At 38.3% G+C, this 25,961-nt stretch overlaps 1 protein-coding gene across 3 annotated transcripts in view; it reads right to left on the minus strand.

The window, feature by feature from the left end:
- Nucleotides 1-827: 827 nt before the first annotated feature.
- The window catches only part of kansl1b (KAT8 regulatory NSL complex subunit 1b), a 164,369-nt gene continuing 139,235 nt past the window's right edge, over nucleotides 828-25,961 (minus strand). For all 3 annotated transcript variants that reach the window (XM_039740731.1, XM_039740730.1, XM_039740732.1), the window contains 13 exons: nucleotides 18,057-18,198; nucleotides 16,792-16,887; nucleotides 15,187-15,281; nucleotides 14,706-14,901; nucleotides 13,479-13,647; nucleotides 12,202-12,384; nucleotides 10,960-11,148; nucleotides 10,605-10,759; nucleotides 6,717-6,835; nucleotides 5,810-5,867; nucleotides 5,049-5,161; nucleotides 3,005-3,257; nucleotides 828-2,880 (listed from right to left, as the gene is read on the minus strand). In XM_039740731.1, coding sequence (XP_039596665.1) covers nucleotides 2,662-2,880; nucleotides 3,005-3,257; nucleotides 5,049-5,161; nucleotides 5,810-5,867; nucleotides 6,717-6,835; nucleotides 10,605-10,759; nucleotides 10,960-11,148; nucleotides 12,202-12,384; nucleotides 13,479-13,647; nucleotides 14,706-14,901; nucleotides 15,187-15,281; nucleotides 16,792-16,887; nucleotides 18,057-18,198 — 1,987 coding nt within the window. In that variant the 3' untranslated portion in view covers nucleotides 828-2,661. The remainder of the gene's footprint in view (nucleotides 2,881-3,004; nucleotides 3,258-5,048; nucleotides 5,162-5,809; nucleotides 5,868-6,716; nucleotides 6,836-10,604; nucleotides 10,760-10,959; nucleotides 11,149-12,201; nucleotides 12,385-13,478; nucleotides 13,648-14,705; nucleotides 14,902-15,186; nucleotides 15,282-16,791; nucleotides 16,888-18,056; nucleotides 18,199-25,961) is intronic.

The raw sequence follows: 25,961 nt of genomic DNA on the forward strand, positions 1-25,961 counted from the left end.
GCCTTTTACTAAGGAGTGGCTTCCATCTGGCCACTCGACCATACAGGCCTGATTGGTGGATTGCTGCAGAGATGGGAGTCCTTCTGGAAGGTTCTCCTCTCTCCACAGAGGACCTCTGGAGCTCTGACAGACTGACCATCAGGTTCTTGGTCACCTCCCTGACTAAGGCCCTTCTCCTCCAATTGCTCAGTTTAGATGTCTGGCCAGCTCTAGGAAGAGTCCTGGTGGTTTCGAACTTCTTCCACTTACGGATGATGGAGGCCACTGTGCTCATTGGGACCTTCAAAGCAGCAGAATTTTTTCTGTAACCTTCTCCAGATTTGTGTCCTGTCTCGGAGGTCTACAGACAATTCCTTTGACTTCATGCTTGGTTTGTGCTCTGACATGAACTGTCAACTGTGGGACCTTCTATAGACCGGTGTGTGCCTTTCAAATCAGGTCCAATCAACTGAATTGACCACAGGTGGACTCCAATTAAACATCTCAAGGATGATCAGGAGACACAGGAGGCACCTGAGCTCAATTTGGAGCTTCATGACAAAGGCTGGGAATACTTCTGTACATGTGCTTTCTCAGTTTTTTTTTTTTTTTTAATAAAAATCTCAAGTAAACTTTTTTCACGTTGTCATTATGGGGTGTTGTGTGTAGAATTCTGAGGAAAAAAATGAATTTAATCCATTTTGGAATAAGGCTGAAACATAAGAAAATGTGGAAAAAGTGATGCGCTGGGAATACTTTTCGGATGCACTGTATTGTTGTGTGCATCTGATCCCGCAACGGCGAATGGAGAGATAAACCACAAGCTCATACAAATTATATATAAAAGCTTTGATTTAAATACATTTTAATGACTTATTAGAAGGTTATATACACAAAAAGGTCACATTGCCAGCTTTATACGACACACCACTGGGAACATGAAGTTAACAACCCAGAATGGTGCAGTAATCCAGATAAAGATGAGACGACTTTCATTTTGGAGACAAAATACCAGTGGCAGGTGGAAAAAAAAATAAAAATGGAAACAAAACAGAAGAAATAAAAAGTACAATGCAACTTTTTTTTTTATTTTCAGATTTTTTTTTTCTCAGTTTACAGTGGAGTGATTTGGGGGTAGAGGGGGCAGGAGGGGAGGAGAGTAAAGAGGAGACCCCAGCCATCCCACACAACCCTGCAGAACTCAGGATTTTTCTTATATTGCCCTTCCAAGATGAAATTTCAGTATTTACACAAAATAATGGCTAACATCGTAGAGAGTGCCATAAACTTAAACTTGCTGAAGTGAAGGCTACACAAATAAAGTAGGAGCAGATCATGGATGAAGAGAGGCATAAAACACAGATGTTAAAATACATATTTTAAAAAGCGGCTTGCATAGCAACTGGCAATACATTGGGAATCATGCCATCCCTTCCAGCTTCGGATTAGTCCCACTCGGGTAACAGAGAGGAGTGGCAGTGGTCAGTCAAGATGGTGGGCGAGTGCTGATGTGTGCTGGTGGCAACATGTAGGCATGAAATGATTCTGTATTCCCATATTTGAACAACCTGAGCGCTGGGTGTAGTTTTGGAATCTTTGGGGTTTTTTTGTTTTGTTTCATTTTTATTTGAAGAAACACAAAGAATCAGGTTTGCTTTTTAAAGAGAATGTGAGATTCACACCAAAGCCCTCCTGGCTCACCAGCTTGCACCCAATATGCTGGCTACAGAACAAAGGAATGTGTTTCCATACTTTGGCCATTCAAATAAAACAAGGCTCTGAGCATTCAGCAGTTTAATGAAAGAAGGCAGCATGATGGAAACTGCAAACCCCAAACACATGAGAACGGTGACACAATTTTGAGTGGCATGTTGAGTGTGTCGAAGCAGCAAAGGAAAAAATTCATGTGACAAGTGCTAAACACTTCCGGTGTCTTCTTCCATGCCCAAGACAACAGAAAAACATTTTAGTCTAAATAACGAAGCAATTTAAAGGCTCCTCAGGTCAACATAAATATACAAACATACAGACACAGATATACATCTTGAGTTTACTGAGCAGATGGGAAGTACATAAGCAAAGACAGCCACACTTATGTGAGCTTTGCAGAAGACTTGGCTTAAACAAGACGAGGGCACAAAGAGCAGCAGACAGCCACAGGGCACTCAGTGCCCAATTCTAAACAACAAACTCGAATCCAAGTGCTCGATACAATTCCTTTGCAGGCTTTTGTATAGGAGATAAGGAAATGGCACACTAAGCTGGAGTTCAGGGGGTGAGAGAAGGGTGGGGAAGGTCACTGAATGTCACTCCACTCTAAACCTCCATGGGGACACAGACATGAACTACTGATACAAAACACCCTTTTCAGAACTTTGTCCAAGCCCCTCAACTCTGCTACATAGTGTGCTATAAGTGTACACCTAATATATTAGAAAAGGATGCCAGCCCTCCCCCATGCGTCCATCCTAAATTTTCAACCTACTCTGTAATGTTTATTTCGGTGACAAAAAAAGGTTTAAAAACAGATACTAAACTTCCTTAGGTTCACTAAAAACTGTGAAAAATCTGACTGATGTTTGAATATCAAACAGCAGAATCTTTAATGCCAAAAGGAAAAGGAGAAAAAGAAAAAAAAAAAAAAGAAAAAAAAACACAAGCAAAAAAGTCCTTCTGTCGTGTTCATCGGTGAGCCGCTCGCATTGCTGTCTGAAGTCGCTGTTTGGTGTCCTCCATTACTGGTGGCGCTGTCCCATTCTCAGTCTCTTTATTGACAGATTTGCTACCAGAGACTCGTCGAATGTTTCTTGGAGGCCGATCCTGCAGCTCACTGTGGTCCCCACAATCAATCACTGGATCATCCAGCAGTGGAAAATTGCGCCTCTCCCATGGTTGGACAGTCTAAAAAAGGGGAAGAAAAACGAAAAGAAAAAAAAAATTGAATGCTTGTTGCATCAAATTGTGTCATGCAATGCAGTAGATAAATTTGTTGGCTTCAAGCCAGTGCACCAACATAAATGCATACCAGTTCTTCAAAGCTTAAATCGGGTGTGGAGCAGCGCGTGTCTTCACTGGACTGTGGCCGGTGGGAATCCCGTGAGCCAGGAGTGTATGGGTTGGAAATCAGATCTGGACTGGCAGGACTGCATGGAGAAGGCATAGGAACAAAGTCTTGCAGCGTATGGAAGTGCCCAGTATCAGGTGATGAGGGTTGTGGTGTTGAGGGGTTTGTACCTCCAAGCAGTGGGGTTGTCCTTCCATCCAATGACTTATATGACCTAAACATTGAAAAACACTCGGTAAACATTGAAAAACACTCGGTTAAAGTCACGAGGGATGGAGGGTTTAAGAGGGATTCAGAGAGAGACAGAGAGTAAGAGACATGTTCTTGTTTCACAGAAAAGCATAAAAAAAGTGAGGTGCAATTTTAATCACACAGAATATTAGGGTAGAGTCAGGTCAGGTCGGGGAACATGCACTGGTACAGCGTGTTGCCGCACCCACCACACGACAAAACAGATTTGGATCCTGGTTCCTGTGTGCTGCAGTTGAGCGAGCAATGCCTCCGCACCATACCAGTTCCACTCCCCATTGGTTCACCGGCAGTTGAGACTCTTCTGGGGAATGAGGCTCCCGAGGGCTTTCCCCTCATCCCCTTCATAATGCGAGCAGCCAGCTACTCCCGTGGACAACAGAAAGTCCTGTCTGTTGCTTTGAAGTGGTGTGAAGATTTTTTTTTATTTTATTCAGGGGCTGGAGTTCCAACCCTGCAACCAACCCCCAAGTTCTCCCTGCAAGTTGGAGGACCTTTTGCAGGATGGATGAAGATTAACGTGATAACTGGGATAGAGGGTAGAGAGTGACACTAAAATTTCTTTGTGGAACAATTGATCCCAAGAGTTCAGAGGTGTGGAGCTTAAGACACCACAGAGCACATAGGGTTAACATGGTTCTCTTTTAAGGATTAGTTCAGTATTTTTCACGTTAAGGAGTTATTTTTTCCAAAAGCATTTTATGCATTAATTTGGCAAGGAAATTGTGCTATAATTGAATTGTTTTAATTATTTAAGAAATACTGTTGCCAGTTTTTTGAAAAGAAAAGATTTCAATAAACTTTTATCAGATTCTTGGCACAGTTGTTCCCAATGTGAGCATACAGGCCCTGGTCACAGCAACCATTGTATGTAACTACAGAAGTAAAGAAAGCACAAAACCACAGACGACATTGACTTTCTGCTTCTTCATAGTTAGAAATACCAGTGGTATAAAGTGCTCAAACAAACTCCAGGAAACAACAACCATGGAGGCTAAAGTTTGCCATGGGAAAAGAAAGGCAACAAGGCAAAAAGCATAGCTGGACTTCCTTCAGAATCGCAAATCCATGTCTTATTTGTTTTCTAAAAAATGACACAGACACAGTACGTTTAGACATGGATCAATAATCAGACATTTTTGGCTTAAGTATGTAAGCATTTGGTAAGTTTGAAATCCTTTGTTTTTCACATTTGTACGATTACCTTTTAGATGTCATTTTAAATTGCAAGAACAGACATGGTGTTTTAAAATGTATTAAAATTATATAAAATATTTTACTTAAGAAAAAATGGGGACAAAACTTCAATTTGAAAAACACCAAACTTACTCTTTAATGAATAAATTCATGAGAAAAATTAAATTCTTCTTAGGGATTGAAGGGTTTTTTAAATAAATACATTTTTAATATTAAATAAATAGGAGATGCTGTCAAGAGAGCAAACTCAAGGTCTCCCTTCATGGGAGTTTTGACTTTCAATTACATAGTTCAGTAAAAGTAAAGTGCAACTGTGCAAAGGTATGCTCTCTGAACCAAACTAAAGATGACAGCTCTTCAAAAAAAAATAATGGTGATGGCAAACGCAAATTGCTTGGGCTGTGGTGTCAAAAATTACTTAAAAATGCAATACAAGAAGAAAAGCAAGTTCAACCCACTGCCAGAAAAAAAATCAATGCAATACAGTGTAACAGTCTCAATCCTCCTTGGCAGGCCTGAACGTCACAGATGATGAGCATATGACAGGTGTAAGACATACCTGCTTCCTCGCCTCTGAGCTGGAGCACTGGCTGTCCACGTCCATCGTGAACGTTCCAGTTCTTCACACTTCAAATGCATGGCAGCAAACATGGCATCTGACAAGTCTTCAACCTAGGCAGAGAGATGCAACATTTAATTGAACTATACTGCACAAATAAGGCTGCACTTTGAAATAAACATTTAGGAATTTTAAATGCTCCTAAATTTCCACTTTAAATGATCTTCTCACCACACCCTGCAACTACATGTATTTAATTACCATTTAGATGGAAAATGAGCTAATCACTCATGGTAACACTCAAGTAATGGGTGCAAACTAAAACAAAATGCAGGATTGTCGTGTTTTACTTTAGAACACCTTATTCAATATTGTACACATCTGTTCCAATTCAAGGCTTGCGATACGCATCTGAAGGTTGCAAATATGAAGCACCTCTTGTGCTTTTTAGGTCTGAGGCAGACAAGATCGTTCAGAACTCAAATGTGTTCTGGAATTGGAGTCAATGCTCTTTAGGCAACTTTTAATTTATAGGTGTGTATGGTGTAAAAATAGCACTGCCAGTGTTGAAACATGACAATCATCAGACTTCCACCTTCAGCATGCAGATTCAAGCAGTTGGCAAATTAAAAATAATCAGGCATGATGAACTGTTAACCAGCAGAACCTTGCTAGAGGTCCTGCTGAAAAGAACACCACAATAAAAGGCACTCAATGGTTTTATTTAATAAAGATTTAGGAGTCTGAGATTTTTTTCTTACCTCTGCAGCATCATCTTCTTCAGCAATTGGTTGTGAACAAATGTCAACTTCTCTCCAACTGGGAAAATAATTAGAAAACTGAAACAACTGACCACCAAAAGTGTTGAGCATTCAAGTTCTGTGCTTAACATTTTTATCAGTAAACACTATTTATTGTAACATTTTATTGATAAACTAGGTGAAAACAGATAGATGACAGACAGAAGAAGTTGGGGATTTGGCTTTTCATAGATAGTTACTAAATAAGTAAATATTATAATAAATACACATCATAATTACTAAAAAGAAAGAAAGACTGACATTACTAAAAGTAAAAATACACAAAGCAGTCCCAGTGAGGCACTATAAAGGGATATTGCTCTAAGTATAAAGGAACCCCAGTAGCACTTCTTGACACATTTCTTCTAGGAAATTTTTTGGCTGAAAATACTCAATGTATTTGATACGGATACTCAAGCGTATCAGAGACAGAGATACCAGGACTACTGAAGAACAGCACCATGGAAAGTTAATGAGAAAAAGTCAAATGGAGATCAAGCACTGCACTTGACATTTTCATAAGCGCTTTTTGACTTTTGGTCACAATTCTAAATAAAATGTGGCCTTCCAAAATAAAAAACACAACCTTAAAGTAAAACCATAAGATTTGTGTATTGCTGATGCCAAAAGAAATGTTTTGCACTGATAAAGAATTAAAAGTTACTAAAAAGACTTCAAGCTTCTGTATATTATTTATATTTAATATAAATTTCCATGCAAAGTAATAGGAATCACAATGGTAGAAACAGTTCTTTTTTGAAACCGTAAGCACTGATTTGAGTAGAACTTAAGTGACAAGATACTGAAACAGGGAACTGATGTGTCTTGGGAGACAAAGCCTTTACATACAGACATTTATTTGTTTTACCTTGGGGTGAGGATTTCCTTGTACTGGAGTTTCTCCACTCTTGTTGTAGCGGCAACTGACATTGGAATAACAATATTGTTTATGTCAAATGAGCTTTCACCTCTTCGTCTCCGAACAGGCTGTGAAACACAAAACAGATACGTAAGAGCAACTGACAATCCGGCAGTGTTGGGACACACAAAAAGTTTAGGGACTGGCTTATATTACATTAGCAAGAAAGTGTTTCACATGCTGGGTTCCATTTTTGAAACATACAATCCAACCTATTAAAAACTTCTCAAATTTTGATTGTTTTGCTGCTGCACACTTCACAAGATAAATCTCATTTCAATTAGCCTGTTTCTTAGTGCTGGTTTACCTTTCAACAAATTTGTGTCATTGATACAATGGGATCTATGCAATTCCTTCTATTACAAATTGCCTATATATGGGGACAAATAATTACACAAAAAAAAAAAAAAAAAAAAATTAAGGAGTGGTTTTGCTTAGACTTTCTTGTATACTCAGATATGAGAACGGATATTTGAGGAGTAAACCGCAAGACAATGATTATATTTTTATATTATGTGCATTAAAGAACCATCCGCAACAAATTATATATTTGATATTAGTGACTCAGGCACCACTGCGAGTGACAGCCTTTCCAGCAGCTCCGTTTATGACTTTATCTTTTTAAATTTTTCTCTATTTCACTGATCACTCCTACCATTTTCTTTTATGTGGACTCATTCCCTGGACACTTTTTACTACTTGGACATGGATTTTTACACACCGAGACTTGACTATTCACGTAAGTCAACTTCAAGCGCTGAGAACAAAGGTCCGTGCCAGTGTGGTTCCCCATTTGCCCGACATATTGTGGCAGCAGAGCCGGCGCTAAGCTAAAAACTAAGAGGCTAACGACAAAGTGGTGATACAAGCCTTCAGTGATCCTGGGAAATGTGAACTCACTACCAAATAAGATCGATGATCTGGCTGCGCTGGTGAAAAATGTCAGGACCTACAAAGAATGCAGTTTGTTGTGTTTTTGTGAAACGTGGCTAACAACTAACATCCCAGATACTAACATGGAGCTACCCGGGTTTAGCATAATTAGAGCAGACACAAACGCAAATACCTGCGGGAAGTGGAAAGGAGGAGGACTCGCTCTCTATGTTAATACAAGATGGTGCAACTCTGGACATGTAAACGTCAAAATCTCTAATTGCTGCAGGAACATCAAACTGCTGGCCTTAAGTCTGCATCCCTATTACTTGCCAGGAGAGTTTGAACATGTCATTGTTATTATTGTTTACATCCCTCCTCGGGCGGACGTGCAGATAACGGGTGACATCATCCATTCTGCTGTTGCCAAACTACAAACGCAGCAACCCGAGGTGCTTGTGCTAATTGCTGGAGACTTTAACTATTTGACGCTGGACAAAACATTACCTGCCTTCTCCCAGTAGGTGGATTGTAACACCCGGGGAAAAAGGACTATTGACCTGCTGTATGCAAACGTTAAAGACGCATACAGCGCCATCCCACTGACTACGCTTCGGAAAGCACATCATAACCTGGTTCTGCTTCAGCCTCAGTACAAACCAAGAGTGAGGGAACTACCTACAACCACACACTCATTCAGGAAGTGGTCCCCTGAGGCCATGCAGGCTCTAAGAGACTGCTTTGGAACTACGGACTGGGATATTCAGCAGGGATCATATAGTGAGAACAATGAGGAGGTTGTTGACTCCACTACTGACAACATCAACTTCTGTATGGACATTGTAGTTCCAGTAAGAACAGTACGCTGCTATGCGAACAACAAGCCAAGGATTACAAGTGACATCAAGGGACTTTTGAACCAGAAGAAAAGGGCTTTTAAAGGCGGTGATCTGCATGCGCGCAGAAGGAACTCCGAGTCTAGCTCAGGGCGGCGAAGGAGCAGTACAGGAGAAAGCTGGAGCAGAAGCTGCAGAAAAACAGCATGAAGGAAGTGTGGGATGGAATGAAGATCATCACTGGCTGCAGCTCGAAGCGGGGTGCCACCATCGAGGGAGACGTGGAGAGAGCAAACCAGATGAACAAATTCTTTAACAGGTTTGACCACCCTAACCCACTCTCACCTCAGAGTACTGCACCCTCCACCCACCCATCTGCCGATACCAGCATAGGAGAGACATCCCCACCCACAAGTAGAGAAGCCCAGGTAAGCAGAGAGCTGAGGAGACTTTGTGCCAGCAAAGCAGTGGGTCCAGACGGAGTATCGCCACGACTGCTGAAGGCCTATGCGTTGGAACTGAGGAGTCCTCTACAGCGCATCTTCAACCTGAGCCTGGAACAGGGGAGAGTCCCGAGGCTTTGGAAAACATCTTGCATCACCTCAGTCCCAAAGGTATCATGTCCTAGTGAGCTGGACAGAGGCAGTGGTGCTGCAAGAATTATGTTCCTGGACTTCTCTACCGCCTTCAACACCACCCAACCTCTGCTCCTTAGGGACAAGCTGACAGAAATGGGAGTAGATTCATACCTGTTGGCATGGATCGTGGACTATCTTACAGACAGACCTCAGTATGCGCATCTCGGGAACTGCAGGTCTGACATTGTGGTCAGCAACACAGGAGCGCCGCAGGAGACTGTACTTTCTCCGGTCCTGTTCAGCCTATATACATTGGACTTCCAATACAACTGAGTCCTGTGCAAAATGTTCGCTGATGACACTGCTATCGTGGGCTGCATCAGGAGTGGGCAGTAGGAGGAGCATAGGAACCTAATCAAGGATTTTGTTAAATGGTGCGACTCAAACCACCTACAACTGAACACCAGCAAAACCAAGGAGCTGGTGGTGGATTTTAGGAGGCCCAGGCCACTCATGGACCCTGTGATCATCAGAGGAGACTGTTCAGAGGGTGCAGACTTATAAATATATGGGAGTGCAGCTGGATGAAAATTGCACTGGACTGCCAATACTGATGCTCTGTGCAAGAGAGGACAGAGCTGACTATACTTTCTTTTAACATCTGCAATAAGATGCTGGAGATGTTCTATCAAACGGATGTGGCGAGCACCCTCTTCTATGTGGTGGTGTGCTGGGGAGGCAGCATAAAGAGGGGCGCCTCACGCCTGGACAAACTGGTGAGGAAGGCAGGCTCTATTGTAGGCACGGAGCTGGACAGTTTGACATCCGTGGCAGAGTGGCAGGAGCTGAGCAGGCTCCTGTCAATTATGGAGAATCCACGGAACAGGATCATCTTCAGCGACAGACTGCCGTCACTGTCCTGCTCCACTGACAGACTGAGGAGATCGTTCCTCCCCCACACTATGCGACTCTTCAATTCCCCCCTTGAGGGGGGTTGGATAAATGTTAACATTATGCAAAGTTATTGTCTGTTATATCTGCATTTTTATCACTCTTTATTAATCCCAAGGGGAAATTCACATACTCCAGCAGCAGCATACTGATGAAAAACAATATTAAAGTATCTATAGAACAATTATTATAAATGTAAATTTGAATAAGTTGGACCCTGCAGCTACATGAATAAAAGGTAAAGAACCACTTCCAGTTAGCAGAAATCCACATTTTGTACCCAATTCTTGTATGCAAAATTTGGTTGACTTAAGTGAAAGCGTACTCCGTATATTGTTTTTACATACACACACACACAGACAAACAGACATAATTCCAAAAATGGTATTTTCAGACTCAGGTCTGAAACATCGAGATTAATCAAAAACTCAAAATGGAATTTTTGGAGGACCCCAATACTTTTCCTATACTTTGTACATGAGAACGTCAGGGAGGTCTAAAACTGGGAGATTCATCAAAATCTCAACATCAAATCTTTGGATGATTACAATATTTTCCCTATACTTCGTATATGACAAAGTAAAAAAAAGTGTGCATACCAGTGTGCTGGAAGTACTTTGACTGTTGGCAGCTACCGGTGTGGAATTTTCAGATGATGTGGACAACTGTCTCATCAGAGGACTGTGGGCCCGTGTTTGCAAACTTGCCAATGACGAACATGGATTTTCTGTGTCCACAAAGTGCCTTGGAGCAACTAGGTCAGAGAGAAAATGCAAAAGACAAAAAGATATAAACCTTTTGAAGAGATTGAACAAATACTGTTTAAAAAACAAGTAATAAGACGACTCAAAAAGTGGATAAAAATGCCAAGAACAATCAATTAAAAAAAAAAAACAACAACAACTGGAACAGTAGTGGTGATTAAAAAGCACTGGCTACATAGCTGATTTGTACCTTCTGTCCTCTCGAGGGAGTGATCTCTTGGCCGCCTCTTGTGGCTTTTATCACAGGACGTGGGAGTGAGCATTGCTGGACGTTCCACAGCTTTACACACAGATGCTCTTTCCAACTTTGAAGCACTTAGCAAGTCATCTATATGCTGCCGGTGAATCTTCTCAGTGCGTAACTTGTGATGTGAAAGACCTGTTCCAGGTATTCAAAACAGACAAAAAAATCAAAAGTTTATTCACGTTGTTGAAACAGAACTGTCTGCAAATATTAACTTGCAATTAATGAGAACTCATAAAATGGAAGCATTTTACTTTAAATCAGTTTGAAATTTTTAACTTAAATCTAATGCTCATTTGTGCTAAAATGCCAAAATGTTATGAAAAAAAAGGCACAAAGGTACAGTGTCAGATATGGCAGTATACAAGTTGTGTATTTTATAAAAAACACCATTCTCCAGACACCCTATAGTGTCTCCACTACTGCCATGAATGCTTAATTGCTGCCTAACACCAAGATATAATGCAAAGGATTAGATGGTTTTAAAACTACCCCAAGCTTTGCTAAAATTTTGATTTCACAGCTTCTCCAGTGTTGTGGAGTTGCACAGTCCTCTAATGAGGTGTTCATGTCACATGCTAATTAAATTAATTCAGAAGAAGAACATCTAAACTTATCACCTATAAACTTTTAAGTGCATGCTGTTATATTACTGAAATGCACTCAGTTATAACTATTAAATGGCTAAATTTGTCAAAGCATTTAAACGAACACATACCTCTTTTTTTTTTTTTTTAATACACTGACTGCTGAGGTTCTGAATACATGATATCACACAAAAAGCAATTTAATCAAGTGAAAAAACATACAGTAAATTGCCACTTCCCCATGAACTATACTTTCTAGGATAGTAACTGTCATTGAATACTACAATGGTAAAATAAACCTATAAAGGTACAGTTAGTTTACGAAGTTCTGCTCTATCACAATGAGTTATATTCTTAAAACAGAAGCTAAACATTGATCACAATCTTTATGACAACTCTGAACAACATAAGAAACTTTCCATTTATGCAGTAAGGATCCCTTATGGTAAATGTGATTGCTTATATTAATAAGCCTCACCTAATTGGCAAAACAAGGACTTAATTTTTTAGCAGATTACTAAGGTATTCACAAAAAGTAAATTGTGAAGACAGTCGTCAAAAAACTGATCAAAATACAAGAACAATTGAACAAAATACTCACGAACAGCTGCAAGTAAAGAATTTCCAAGTTTATGTTTTTCTTTGGAAGTTGCGTCTGGCGTTTTGCTGGATAAGGATAATTTGTGTTTGAGAGACAGCTTTTTTGGGGGTTTGATTTTTTCTAGAGGTTTACTTTGCCAGTGTGATTTCAAAACCCCTTGGAAGTGCAGGTTCAAGGAAACGTCTGAAAAGCAGGTGAGAGAAACTGTAGTTATAACAACAGTTAGAGAGAACATACTGGACAAATACAAAAAAACAAAAACCCAATTCACTATAATACACATCTGTTTTTCTTTGACAGACCAATAAAAATAACTGCTGGGTAAACCTTTTTGTTTTAGACTTTCAAATGTTAGAAGATTTCTGTAGGCATCTGAAACCATTTTTCTTAAAGAACAAAAAAACAAAACAAAAAAAAACCCCAAAAATATAAGCAGTTGCATAAACAAGACAGACATCATTCAGCTTGTTTCACTAGTTAAACTGTTCCAGTATCTCACCCAGATACTTTTTTAGAAGTTGTCAGCTTGTTCCAAATTCCCACAACTTTTTGTATGAACAGGTCCTCAATCACCAGATTCCTTACTTAATCTAAATAATTCATCTAAATAATTCAGTTGGATTAACTTTATCAACCAATTATTTTTATTTTATTAAATGTGACTATTAATTGTTTAGTTTCAGAACCACATTTTTGTTTACTTGTTGCTAGATTTTGCACTTTGTGTTTGAAGCCCATTCTTCACAAGTGTTTGTAACAAGTTTCTGTTCAATTTTAGCAGTGCATGTGTTCTTATTGTGTGCTAGTATTTAAATGTCAATGTGAATAAACAAAGCTTTATGTATTTTGGGCCCTGTTTTGCTCAGTTCGATTTCACAGGTTGTCACTGGTCATTTTGCATATTTGCATGCATTGTTCATTTAAATGCAACAAATCAAAGCCATCACAAGCACTAATAAAAAAATCTGCAGGACAAGCTTGCCAGTATACTCTGAATTTGTGAAACAAAATGCTTTATCCTTAAATTTCCATTACAAAATCTGTAATATATCTGTGCTATGTATGTAAGCATTACCTTGGAGGCTTCAGAGTTTATCTTTATTGCTTAGATTAAACATTATAAACCACTGCTGCATCTAAGAACATGTAATGCATTGTGTTATTTATCCATTACTGTTTTTTTTTTTTTTTAAATATGATAAAGCTTGCAGAAACACATCAGCTCTAGATTTCATTATTAATCTAAATATGCATGAAAATATCTATTAAATTTTTACCATCAGGAAAAGAAAGAATGGGGTGAAGACAGGGATCAAACTGGGACAGCCTTTCCATAATTGGTGCATCATAACTGGATTCCCCTGTGAACTGTGAAGCTCGATTGCCACACATTACACAGGAAGGGTTGATGTCACAGCTACAGCGAGGAACAGAGGCACGTTGAACCTATAGAGAGGATATGGTCAGATAATTCAGCCAAGAGAAATGTATGAAACATACTAACATATTATAAAATACTCTGAAATGTTAATTCCATGAACATATTAATCACAAATCTATTTGTTAAAAAACGTGGCCAAATTAAGCTTTAGATGTGCTGTGGTAAAGGATCATGTGCATTGGAATAAAACAGAATGCTGTGTAAGATGGACTGATTAATTTAAAACATTGAAAAACAAATTATAAAACTATTACAAGTATATCCTACCATATAGAAAAAATGCAGAACTGTAAACCTCTCTGCCAGGGTGCTGCTTTTACTGAATCATATTTACCAATGACAACTAATTTTGAGACAGAAAGATCATAAAGACCAAATTTCTCAAACAAAGGGAAATACAGTTCTAATCAGACACAATTTGATGAATTACACCCTTATACAGAAAAGACTTCACCACTGCTCTCTGGAACTCCCACTGGGCTCCTAGATTATCTATTACGATATAGCTTCAGTATAGGGCAGCCATCTTGGAGGATTTTGAAGTATTTTACAGCTACCAGAAATAAATCAAAGGACTCCTTTAAATACTACTTCCTCAGAATTAATAAATATAAAGATAAAACACTGCAAACAGATATGTCACAATTACTCAATTGTTGTGATTCTGGCAAGCCAGGATTAACACCCACATCAAATGTTTCTTAGATCCTTTGTCATTTTTTTTAACCTAACAAATGAAAGCTATAGAGCATAACACTAGAGGGCGCCCTTGAAAAGCAGACATTTTTAAACATAAGAAAATGCAGTGTGAAGGTTTGGCAGTTTTTTCTCAAATTAAAACAAAATGTAATTTTCAAACAGCTACATTACATTAAGTTACAGACTGTTAAACTCGCTTATAAAATCAGGGTCTACATTTTAAAAAAGAGCATTGATCTTCCATGTACTGGTATAAATTTTAAGGTGACCGACCATAAGCAACTATTCTTATATGTTGATGCAAGAAATATTTTACTGAATTGCAGGAGGATGAATTAAAAAAAAAAAAAAATCGAATACGCACCTTTCTGTTTAGATTTATGACACTACTTGGTCGAACCAGGCGCCGTTTTTTGCAGCCAACTATAGGCCGTGTTCGTGCTGCCACACATGTGCTATCCAACGACGTGGAAGTCAAGTTTAAACGTTGTTTCTTGGTGAGTGTGTCTTCTGTATCAGAACTGTCTGGTGATCCAGTGAATGTGAAGCTGGGGTAAAGACTAAGTATATAAAGATATTTACTTATTTATATATATATATATATATATATAAAACTTTAATTGCTAGAAAAAATATACTTAAAATTTCTTACTTAAAATTCACATATACCTGTCATATTTGACACAAAGAACCATCTGGTTATATGGATATTAAAAAAAGTCTAACATTTCTCCAAAGTACTGAAGGATTACTAGATACACAGCTTTATGTTGCTGATCCATATAAAAGATGACAAGCACTTCTAGTTAGTTGTATCTCCAAAACTAAAACAAAGAGTAGCTTACCTGTTAACTACTCCATTGACTGGTTTACTTGAGACATAGGCTTTTAAAGGAACGGGGTTTGGCGATGCACTCTCCACGTCCAGCATGTGGTTGTCCTGAAAGAAAATACGCAAAATAACTGAAAGGTACAGAACTAAAAAAAGTACAGTTAAAAAGGAGCAAACTACAACTACCAAACAGAATCTTTGGTTGCTTTACTAACCAAACAACAGAGAATGAGGCTAGGCTTAGTTCATGTTTTTATTCAAATTTTATGTCTAATTTTTTTCCCCTCCCCAAAGTCTTCCCGGAATTAACTAGGACATTTTCTTGGCACCGTTAAGTTTCTATTCTACTACTGGTGGTCTGCATTAGCCTAGTAATGCCTCAACAAAGCCTGTGGTGATGTCGAGGTCACTAAATGGTTACAGCCTGTTTCATCATGAAGATCTGAAAGATCTCTGCAAAACAACCCAAATGCACTTGCTTTAATTGTATTGTTTGATTCAATACAATTTTTTATTTGCAGTATGGATTAAAAACTGGGGACTGGACCACACTCTTGCCTCATGCCCAACAACTCCCTGATGCTGCAGCACAGGACGACAATGGCAGGCTAAACCAAAAAAAAAAAAAATCACAGCTTACACAACTAGAGAAACACATTAGATACACTGGCAAAAATAAGTAGAGTGCACATTTTTAAAAATGGAAGTCATGATTTAATTAAAGCCATTAAGTCAGGCTTTCTCAAAAAATGGCAATAAGCCATTGTGGGATGCAAAAGTAAAACAATGTGATCAGGTTTACATTACACAGACAAATTCAATGATGTCACTTTAAAAAGCCACACAAAAAAAAAAAAACAAAAAAAAACCTAGCATCCTAAAACTTGGTGTTATAGGAAACTTACTTTTTGTGGCTTTTTAATGTGTACAATAAGTTGGAGACATTACAATAATGTCAGCTTATTTAATGATACCATGTGGTTGCCAAACCAAGTTAAAACATTTTTCTTAGCAACTTAGTACCAGTAAAATTTCCATAAATCATTTGCGTTACTAAATATATCTTAACATCCACATATAATCTAGTGTTCTCCACCAGGTACAGCACCATGAATGTTCTCATAGGAATATGAAATTTATTTTGCTCAACTGTGCAACCGATGGCAGGATACAAAGTCAACATGCCAATAAAGCTCACAAACACTTCAACCTGGTTTAGACAGATGTCACAGGACATAATACACGATGTGAAAGCTATTTTTAAAATGTGCATGAAATATTTCAATACCATCATTAAAACATTAAGAGAATTTGTATTTGTTTGAGTTTTACAGGTGCATAAGAATTACTCTTAACTGACAAGACAGCTATAAACCTTAAAACCTCTGACTGACATAAGAAATAACAGTAAAGGCTCTCTTTCCATTTGCTAATTATGAGTTGCCCGTCTTGGGGTCATCACTGGACCATTACTGGAACCTACAGTGCTTAATGCATAAGAAACCTAAGCACCAATATCTGTAAAAGAATGACCTCCCACAAAAACACCAAAACTGGAGTAAGAAAATGATTTCCAAATATTTTCTCAGCCTTATTCAAAAAATTAAATAAAACTGACCTGTGCCATTTGTCTGCATCCACTGGCCTCCAAATTCACGTTCACAACATCTTCAGCTGGAGAATCAGAAGTAACATCGCGAAGCTGCAGCAAACCCTGATTAAAAAAAAATATATAAACCAATATATAAGACTAAATTTCATCCTTGTAGAATAAACTATCAAAGCACAGAAATTCTGCTATCCAAAAAAAAGCAGTAAGACTGATAAAGGTTTGCTCTGATAGTAATATCTTCTAGCCAGTAACTTGCACATCCAGACACTGACAGATTTAAGGAGATCGGCAGCAGCAGGTACAAATCTATACAACTTTTGTGGAATAGCATTACTTCTTTCCATAATCTAGTCCCCAACCATATATATGCTAACACCACTGCTGTGGTGTGGAATTGAGGGTAGGGTTTGAATTAAAATGGAGAAGAAATATGGCAATATTAGTGCAAGGTTTCTTGAAGATGGAATACATTTTTGATGTGAAAACCTTCCACAATTACCAGATTGGCCATACTCCTATCATAAATTGCAAGTGCAGTATGATTAAGGTTTCTTGTCCATTGTCTGCTTACATCAAGAGAAAGGAGCTATATAAATGAAATGTATTATTATTATGAAGATTATTAATTTGAGAAATGGGATGGTGTCACATTCATGGAGTGATAGAACTTGAATGACTTGAAAAAGAACCATATTTGTATTGCACATGTCCATTACTGTGATAAATCAAATGTACCCAGTACACTGCATGAGTCCGACTTTATAATCGGACTTGAAAAGATCCTTCTTCATAGATGATGGCTTTAGAAAAAAGTCATAGCATCAGAGATACGAATTTGCTAGCTGTTTCTGTTTTAATCATTCCCATTCCAGGTTATGTCATGTTTGTCAAGGATGGATATTTTTAAATATTAGATATATCTCGTTATATTAAGATTTTTGACTTAAGTAGTCACAATATCAGCTTTAGTAACGACTGTGTGCTTACTTAGCACTCACAAACATCAAGATAGGTACTTCAATACTTGTCAGCCTTTTGAAACTCATGTCAGGTCCCAAACTAATACAAGGCCAGCATCAAAGCTTAGAAAAGACATGTTATAAAAAAAAGGCAAGAAAAAAAACATTAATGAGAAATAAATGCCTGGTAAAATAATATGAAGATGAGAAAGTTTTAGATAGAAAATAGGGCAGGTTGCTTTAAAGTAAGTTAGCCTCAAACGTGCATTTTAAAAGGAAGCAGAGGTGTCTGCTATACAAGTCTTTACCAACCTTGTTTGCACGAATCTGCCTGTAGATATCAGTTTGCTGTCGGATTCGATACTCCAGATCGGAAATATGAGCTTGCAGCCAGTTCCAGTAGCTTACAATGGAGGCCCTCTCCATAGCAAATCTGCCTTCTGCCCTTTTCCACCTGACAACAGAAAACAAATTTTTACATTCTTGAGGTGTTCATAAAATTCTCAACTGAGAGGCAGAGAGGCAGAAAGGAAGAATCCTGGAATGGCATTCAAGTGAAGTGAACTTCTAATGTTAATACTTGTGACCTTGTTACTAGCATAAAAGAAAGCAAACTCAGGGTTAGTTGGCAGTATGTGGCGATTTTCACTGCTTTGACACCCTGCAAAATACATAATTCATTTGTTTTAAATTATCAAGGGCACTTTGTATTTCACAGTTAATACAAAGAGCTGCAGCATCTTAGAACAAGACAAATATGATGAACAACAGGAGACCATTCAGTCCATTTGTCGCTTGTTCGTCTAGATAATTGCTGTCCAAGCATCTCATCTGGATTCTTCTTAAAAGATTGTCAAGGTTCCTGGTTCAACACCATATCTTGATAGTTTGTTTCAGGTTCCTACAACTCTTTACATAAAGAAGTGCTTCCTATCTACAGTTCTAAACAGGGCTGTGGAGTCGGTAGATAAATCCTTGAACTCCATAGTTTCCGGGACTTCTGACTCAGACTCCTCTGTATTTAATATGCTAATGTATTTTCCATGTAGATTAAAGGAAGGCAACATACACGTCATTGAACCACAGAACTACTGGCTAGGAAGCTGTCTCTACCGTATTGGCCAGTTTAAACAAAAGACAAGAACCTCTGAACACACATCAGGTCATAGCATACACCTACACCTAAATCATTACACTTGTTTACACTCAAATGAACTTGTTAAACACATTATATCTCTCTAATATAAAAAAAAAAAATTTGGCAGGGGGACGAGACGTGATCTTCTCGGAAGACAATTTAACGTCACGCGAGACAAGGCAGTGAGACAGAATGACAGCTGCTGTGCAGGTTTTTAAATGATTGACGCGCAGCGTGACAAGCAGAACATGCACCTTGGCAGCAGGAGAACAAAGCCAGCGGCTGAACTGTCCGCATCTCCTTAGTGTGCGTTCAGCTCCCCTCCTTCACAACGCAAGCGGGAGTGACGCGAAGTGGCAAGAGCGTAGCGTGCCTCTAGGGTGGTGGAGTTAAGCAAACAAGATCATCTCTGAGAGACACTTTGACAACACGCGAGAGTAGACATTACAACCTTAGGAAGCAAAACCTGTCCGACGGTGACTTTTGCAAGTCGCGCCCTACTTACAAACAATTTAAAATAAGTTCACAGACATCTAACCTAGCAGTTGATGGAATGCTTTTGGCATACACACTTCATGTGCTCCCAGCTATTAAAACAACGACAAGCAACAAGCAGAACACGCACCTCGCCAGCAGCAGCTGCAAGCCAGATGATACAAACACATCTCCTTAGTGTGTGTGCTCAACCGCCCAACCGGCAGAGACACAAAGTGGCAAAAGGACAGGTGTTGTACAGGCTATTAAATGATTGATGCACAGAGCGACAAGCAGAGCACTCAGCTCACCAGCAGCAAAAGTTCAAAACCTTCCCCAAAACAGCTGATCCGACCGCACCACCTTAGCATGCATTCAGCCCAAATTCACAACGCGAGCAGCATTATAAGTCCCGCAAGCAAAGAGATTTAACCACGCCCGGGGCAGGAAATAAAGGACAAATATTGTTTTTGCAAAAGTTTTAAATCCATCCATCCATCATCCAACCCGCTATATCCTAACTACAGGGTCACGGGGGTCTTCTGGAGACAAGCCCAGCCAACACAAGGCACAAGGCAGGAAACAAACCCCAGGCAGGGCGCCAGCCCACCGCAGGGCACACACACACACACACCCCAAGCACACACTAGGGACAATTTAGAATCGCCAATGCACCTAACCTGTATGTCTTTGAAGAAATTGGAGCACCCGGAGGAAAGCCACGCAGACATCCTTGCAGAAAAGTTTTAAAGTAAAAGTGAAAATAATGCATATGTAACAATTCCCATGAAAATAATCTCTTTAAATTGTTTAACCTGGGGGTTGGCAAGCAAAGACCCCTAGTCTGAAATAAAATGAAAACACATTTTATAATGTACCATAATCCAGATTACAGTATGTGAATGTCAGGTTGTATATAGGCTCTGCTGAACTTCACACTAGTAGTAACACAACTATGCACTGGGCCTTATTCTTACATCAGAGAAGTACATAATTATGACTATTGTTTGTGAAATGGGACATTTGAACTTGCTGTATTTTTTTTCCATTACAATTGAAATTTATTAGGAGACGGAGTCTGTAAATTTTTGTCGACTCAGACTCCAGGTACCCAAAATTGTCTCCCAACTCCACAGCCCTGGTTACAAATGTACTTGTTAACCAAACAGCTTGGATTTAGTCATCTCAGTTGTTATTTGCTGCACAGACTCATCTGTGCTATTTGCCTTTTCATTCAGATTACTGTTCTGAACATCTGCTCATTAAAACTTGGTTGCCTTTTGACACAGTAATTATGACTTAACATTTATGAATCCCTTTCCTTTAAAGTGCAGACAGGCCTTGAGGCCCACAAAAAGTTCAAGGAATTGAGACCTTGATAGATAATGAATATACTTTTTGAGAAGCCATCACTTGAAATATTTTTTTTTTCTATTCAAAAAGTAAGGACAAGATGAATATTTCTGCAGTTATTGACAAAGTAAAAGTGGTCTACAGCTTTTCAAAAAGATCACAATCCAAGTAACACCTATTCTTTTTTGTACTCTTACTTTTTTTCGCGTGCCTGCACTGCTGGCCTGTAGAAACTTCATGCTCAAGAGTAAACATACATTTATTGTGGGATGTTAGACAACTGAAAAATGAAAAAAAAAAAAAAAAAAAAAAAAAAAACTAATGCTTCCAGCATGTTTACCCTTAAGTAATTTTTGCTCAGATTCTTGGAAAATAAATGACACTGTTACAACATATCCTGAAAGCGACAAAGATAAGCAGTTTTTATTAAGAAAGCTTATAAGTATTGAGGGGAGGACTTTTTTTACATTTATGCTTGTACAATCCAAGACTATCAACTAATTGCATTATTTACATCTTCAGATGTCCCTTTATAATCTATTATTGCTAAGCACCAGGTTCCTCATGTATAACGCTGTGCGTAGAATTTGCACTATAACATGACGTAAACACAAAAGCCGAAATGTGCTTACACACAGAAAAATCCAGATGCAGGAATCTGTGCGTACTCCAACTTCCACGTTCTTCCGCTACATACACAGTAACGCTCTGGCACGCGCTTTATGTAACGCCCCAACTCCTCCCAGAATTACGCCTCTTTGAATATGCAAATCAATATAAATCGCCCTTAAGCTCAGCCTTCTGTGAAAAGAGAATGGGAAAAGCACGGGGAAAATAGAAGAATTTCAGCGAATACCAAGAGGAGGCAAAGTCGTCATGAAAAGGGAAGACGTCGCCCACCATCTGAGTGTCATATGAAAGCTTATTAGGGTACAGAGAACAAAAGGCACACAGTGGGGAAAAAAAGCATGAAATGTCAACTTCAATCTCGACATTTCCACTTTAATCACGTAATTTTTTTCATTAAAGTAGAACATCATAAACTTCATCTTAAAATCGTTTAATTAACCAGTTTCTCAAATTACATCGTAATTAAAGTAGCACGTTAAATGCTTTGTTTTATATTTGATCTTTTATGTGCTCTGTGTGTGTGAATCACTACTTGCTTCTTAAACCGGCTCTCTTCTTCCGACAGGACACAGAATCCATTACATTCATGATATTACAGCGCAGTGATTGTGTGCGACCTTCGACAAAATTATTTATTGCAGCAGTACTCATGGGCGGCTCTCTCTTATGCACGGTGGATCGCCACACAATCAGCTCTGTAATAGACGTTAAGCCATCTGTAAGCTTAGAGCGTGGATTCTTCAAAACGTTTAAGGAACATTGAAATATCTTCATAGTACATGTTTAATTATTCTATCCTTCACGTCAGTCCCAGTGAAGAATATAGATTATTTAAATGAAGTTAAAGTTTTATCTGTATAATATAAGAAACATATTTTGCTACATTTCATCTTAAAAATGATATCGTCATCATATGTAAATACGCGCTTTATAAAGTGCCGCAGGTTGTGTAATATAACTGTAGTGCAAGTTTACAGTGAGGTAATTGTACTTATAAGTACAAACTGTTCTACAAGGAGCACTTGATTGAGTGCGTTTATAGTTCTTGGGATGAAACTGTTTCTGAACTGCGAGGTCCGTACAGGAAAGGCTTTGAAACGTTTTGCCGTGGCTGAGACAGCGTGTTCTTGAAGCTGTATACTGGTAATTCTCTTTCCGATCAGCTGCTGCTGTGATTCACACTCAGATACAGTGATATAAATACTCTGAGTGGTGCAATAAGATTAATATGGAAAAAGATGATCCGCTGTGGCAACTCCTAACGGGAGCAGCGGAAAGAAGAAGGTGCAGCTAGAGTAACAACGCTAAAGCAGTTCTGGTATTTGAATACTATGGCTGTTCCCTGGACCATTATATTGTTACAAGTTAATTACAATCAGATGTATTACACTAATAAACAATATGCGGTTAGTTTCTGTGTATTTATAAAGCCGCTTCAGGAAAATATAAGACTAACCACACAGGAACAGTAGCACTGCTTTGACGCTGGGTGCCGGCAGTCTGCAAAACTGAGCGGAGAAATTGCGCACGAGGTATGAGGTATCATGGAAAAGTTCGTGGCTTTAAGCCAAGTGTAGGTTTTATACATCACGATTTGAACGTGGAAAAGTTCTTACGCAACATTTATGTGCATACGCACCGTTTATACATGAGGCCCCAGGTTTCCTGAACCGAAAAACAAGATAAAGTAGATATATTGCTCCAGGGTTAATAACTGGTATGTGAATAAAACTGTATTAATGTATTGGTCTTAGTAAACATTAATTCCACCACCAGGCAGCATATTTTTTCCAACACACAGTAATCATTTACCTTAAACATAGTTAATCTAAAGTTAAGTAAAACTGTACTAAACTTAACTGAATTAGCCCATATACACAAATTATGCAGTTCATTACAAAAATCATTTTGTAACCAGATGATTATTATTTGAGGGCCATCTGAAAGCCCTTCAACTCCAACAATGTTATTTTAACAATTATTTCTCGTAATACTAAATATTAACAAAATAAAGTCAAAACCATCTCAATATGAAAAAGACAGAAAATCAGATTTGTCTGTAATTACTTTACATGAAGATGCATAGAACTCAAGACACTATTCATTATTAGTTTTTACTGAGATAAACCTTTATTGTATATAAAGGTAAATGAAGTTTTTAAACAATTCCAACTAATCTTTTATATTTTTCACATTGTAATGATTACTGGTCTCTAACTGGTCATAGCAGGTCACACTAATTATGCTATTAAAATATATATATATATATATATATATATATATATATATATATAGTTTTTTTTAGAAGTACTTGGTAAACATTTTAAATAATCACCACATGTTTAAGGAGTCTTAATAGAACTATTAACAGAATAATTTACTTTCAGACTATTTCTTTCTTTAATGGTTACCAACTCGCTCAAACAAGATTCCCAAGAAAAGTGAATTGCAAGACTTAATAAACTAATGTGAATAAGCACATTATATCAGAGTTTATTTAACAGAATTTCTGAGCATCCTAAGACATGAATGCTGCACAATACAGAAAAAGGCAGAATGAAGGCCAATGAAACAAACTACTCCTATATAAAACCTTATGTAAAAAACAAGGTACAGTACACTGAGACACGATCTGCTTCATCACACTTCTCATAAATGAAGCTAACATAACGCTTGCACTATACTCCCAGGGCAGATAAATTTAATTTCACTACTATTGTTTGCTCCTTGAAAAGCAAATTATTCAATTGTGTCCTCTCCCTGAAAAGAAAATCCCAAACTCCATTAGGATAACTAGAAGAAGCTGAACTAGGAACTCTCTCTTAATTAAGGCAGACATCGCTGGAGTGAAGGATAGTTCTCCTAGTCTGACTAACTAATGCATTATTAAAGCCTCTAAGGTTTGTTTCTATTATGGACCAATGAGTGGCCTGCACAAATTAGCATGCAATTTGCATCAAGTAGCGAAGCTTGCAAACATTATTAAACAAAAAAAATAAAAGGCATACTGCAACTATGACAGCCTTGATCTAGGACAGCCACCTTTAGAGGAAGATGTTTAAATGCAATAGACTGAAATTTCAATGCAACAACCAACACTAAAGCCAATGTCACATTACGCGGCTTGTAGGAGGAGAAGTTAAACTTGACAGTTGCACTTGCTGATCTGGTCAACTGAGACTGTCCGATCACATGACTAGCTATTGTGGGGTATGCATAATTAGAAGGCTGTGTGATGACTTTACAGCAGTTTCACAAATCCATTTTCTGACGCACAATTGCGTGCTGTTCGACAGCCCCAGTGTCTGTCAAAGGATTTTCATGTACTGTGAATTCACACTCTCAGCTCCTATTTTTTCTTCATGGTCTGTAAAACACCCAACAATCAATCATCCAAGCTGGTCTTCTGTTTGTCAGGTTCAAAACACCCACATTCCTCATTACTTGTAGCTGTATTCTAAACATTGTACTTGTGGGAGAATGCTCACTCATTGTCGGTTCTCACATGTACACAAACCTGCTCCCATAATTTAAGACAAAATTAAACCAACTGGAGCTTCTTAGTGCAAGTCACAGATTGCCTTGACTAAGTGGCTGGGTATGTCACAGTATATGACTAGCATTAACAGGAGCATGCCATGACTGCCTAAATGAAATGACAATGCAAATGAAATCTGTGGCTGAAAATTTACTGGAAAGTCAAGTGATGTGACATGGCCTTCAGAAGCTCTGTAGGTTGTTTCAAAGATGGTGGCATTTTTTTTAAGCATGTGGTCAGGGTTAAGAGGAAGTTAAATTATTTTTTCTGCACTGGTAGCTTTGGTGCTATTAAAAACACAGAAGTCCATTTGTAAATATATATATATGTATATGGTAATGATGGAAAACATAAAAGTACAATCATATTTCTTCTATAATATAATAAACCTGTTATCTCAAAATCATTTTATTGTTGAGATTAAGTAGCTAAACATTTTCATAACCAGACGCCAATTCTTGCAGCTAACAAGGCAGTCAAAATGCTTCAGTCTTGCGTCAAAAAAAAAAAAAAACTTAAAAAAATTACTTAAAAAATACAGCGCTGGACATCAGCTGAGCTTGCTGCTTTGTGTCTAATGTTTTAAAGTTGCATGACTGTGACATCTCTCTAGTAAAGGCTAAAGCACAAAAATTATCACAAGAAAACCTGAATGAAAATCGATAGCACATGCAGAAGGAAAAAAGTGGTAATAGTTTGTGCAAAGAGGCTTTTGTTTATAAATACTATTGTACAATATTGAAAAAACAGAGTGCCCCAGTGAACACCTGAGGCAATGCATGCTGAATAACCTCCATTAAAGATCACAGTCCTACACAAAATCACCCCAAAGTTGTTAGTTGTTTTTTCAGGCTTTGTGATGAAGCACACGACTGTCAACGAAATCCTCCAAATGTGGCTATATCAAATGATTCTGTTTCTACGTGTAGTTACCAAAAAATCATTCAGATAGTCATGTATAACCTAGATGAACATAGCCTAGATGGTGGTTTGTTGGGTGTTTCTTCTGACCCCTTTAGTTTCTTGTGCCATGCCAATTATCTGCAATGAATACTCAGCTTAACAAAAAACAGCCACATGTAAA

This window comes from Polypterus senegalus, chromosome 17 (genome assembly GCF_016835505.1).
Source record: "Polypterus senegalus isolate Bchr_013 chromosome 17, ASM1683550v1, whole genome shotgun sequence".
NCBI classification, from domain to species: Eukaryota; Metazoa; Chordata; class Cladistia; order Polypteriformes; family Polypteridae; genus Polypterus; species Polypterus senegalus.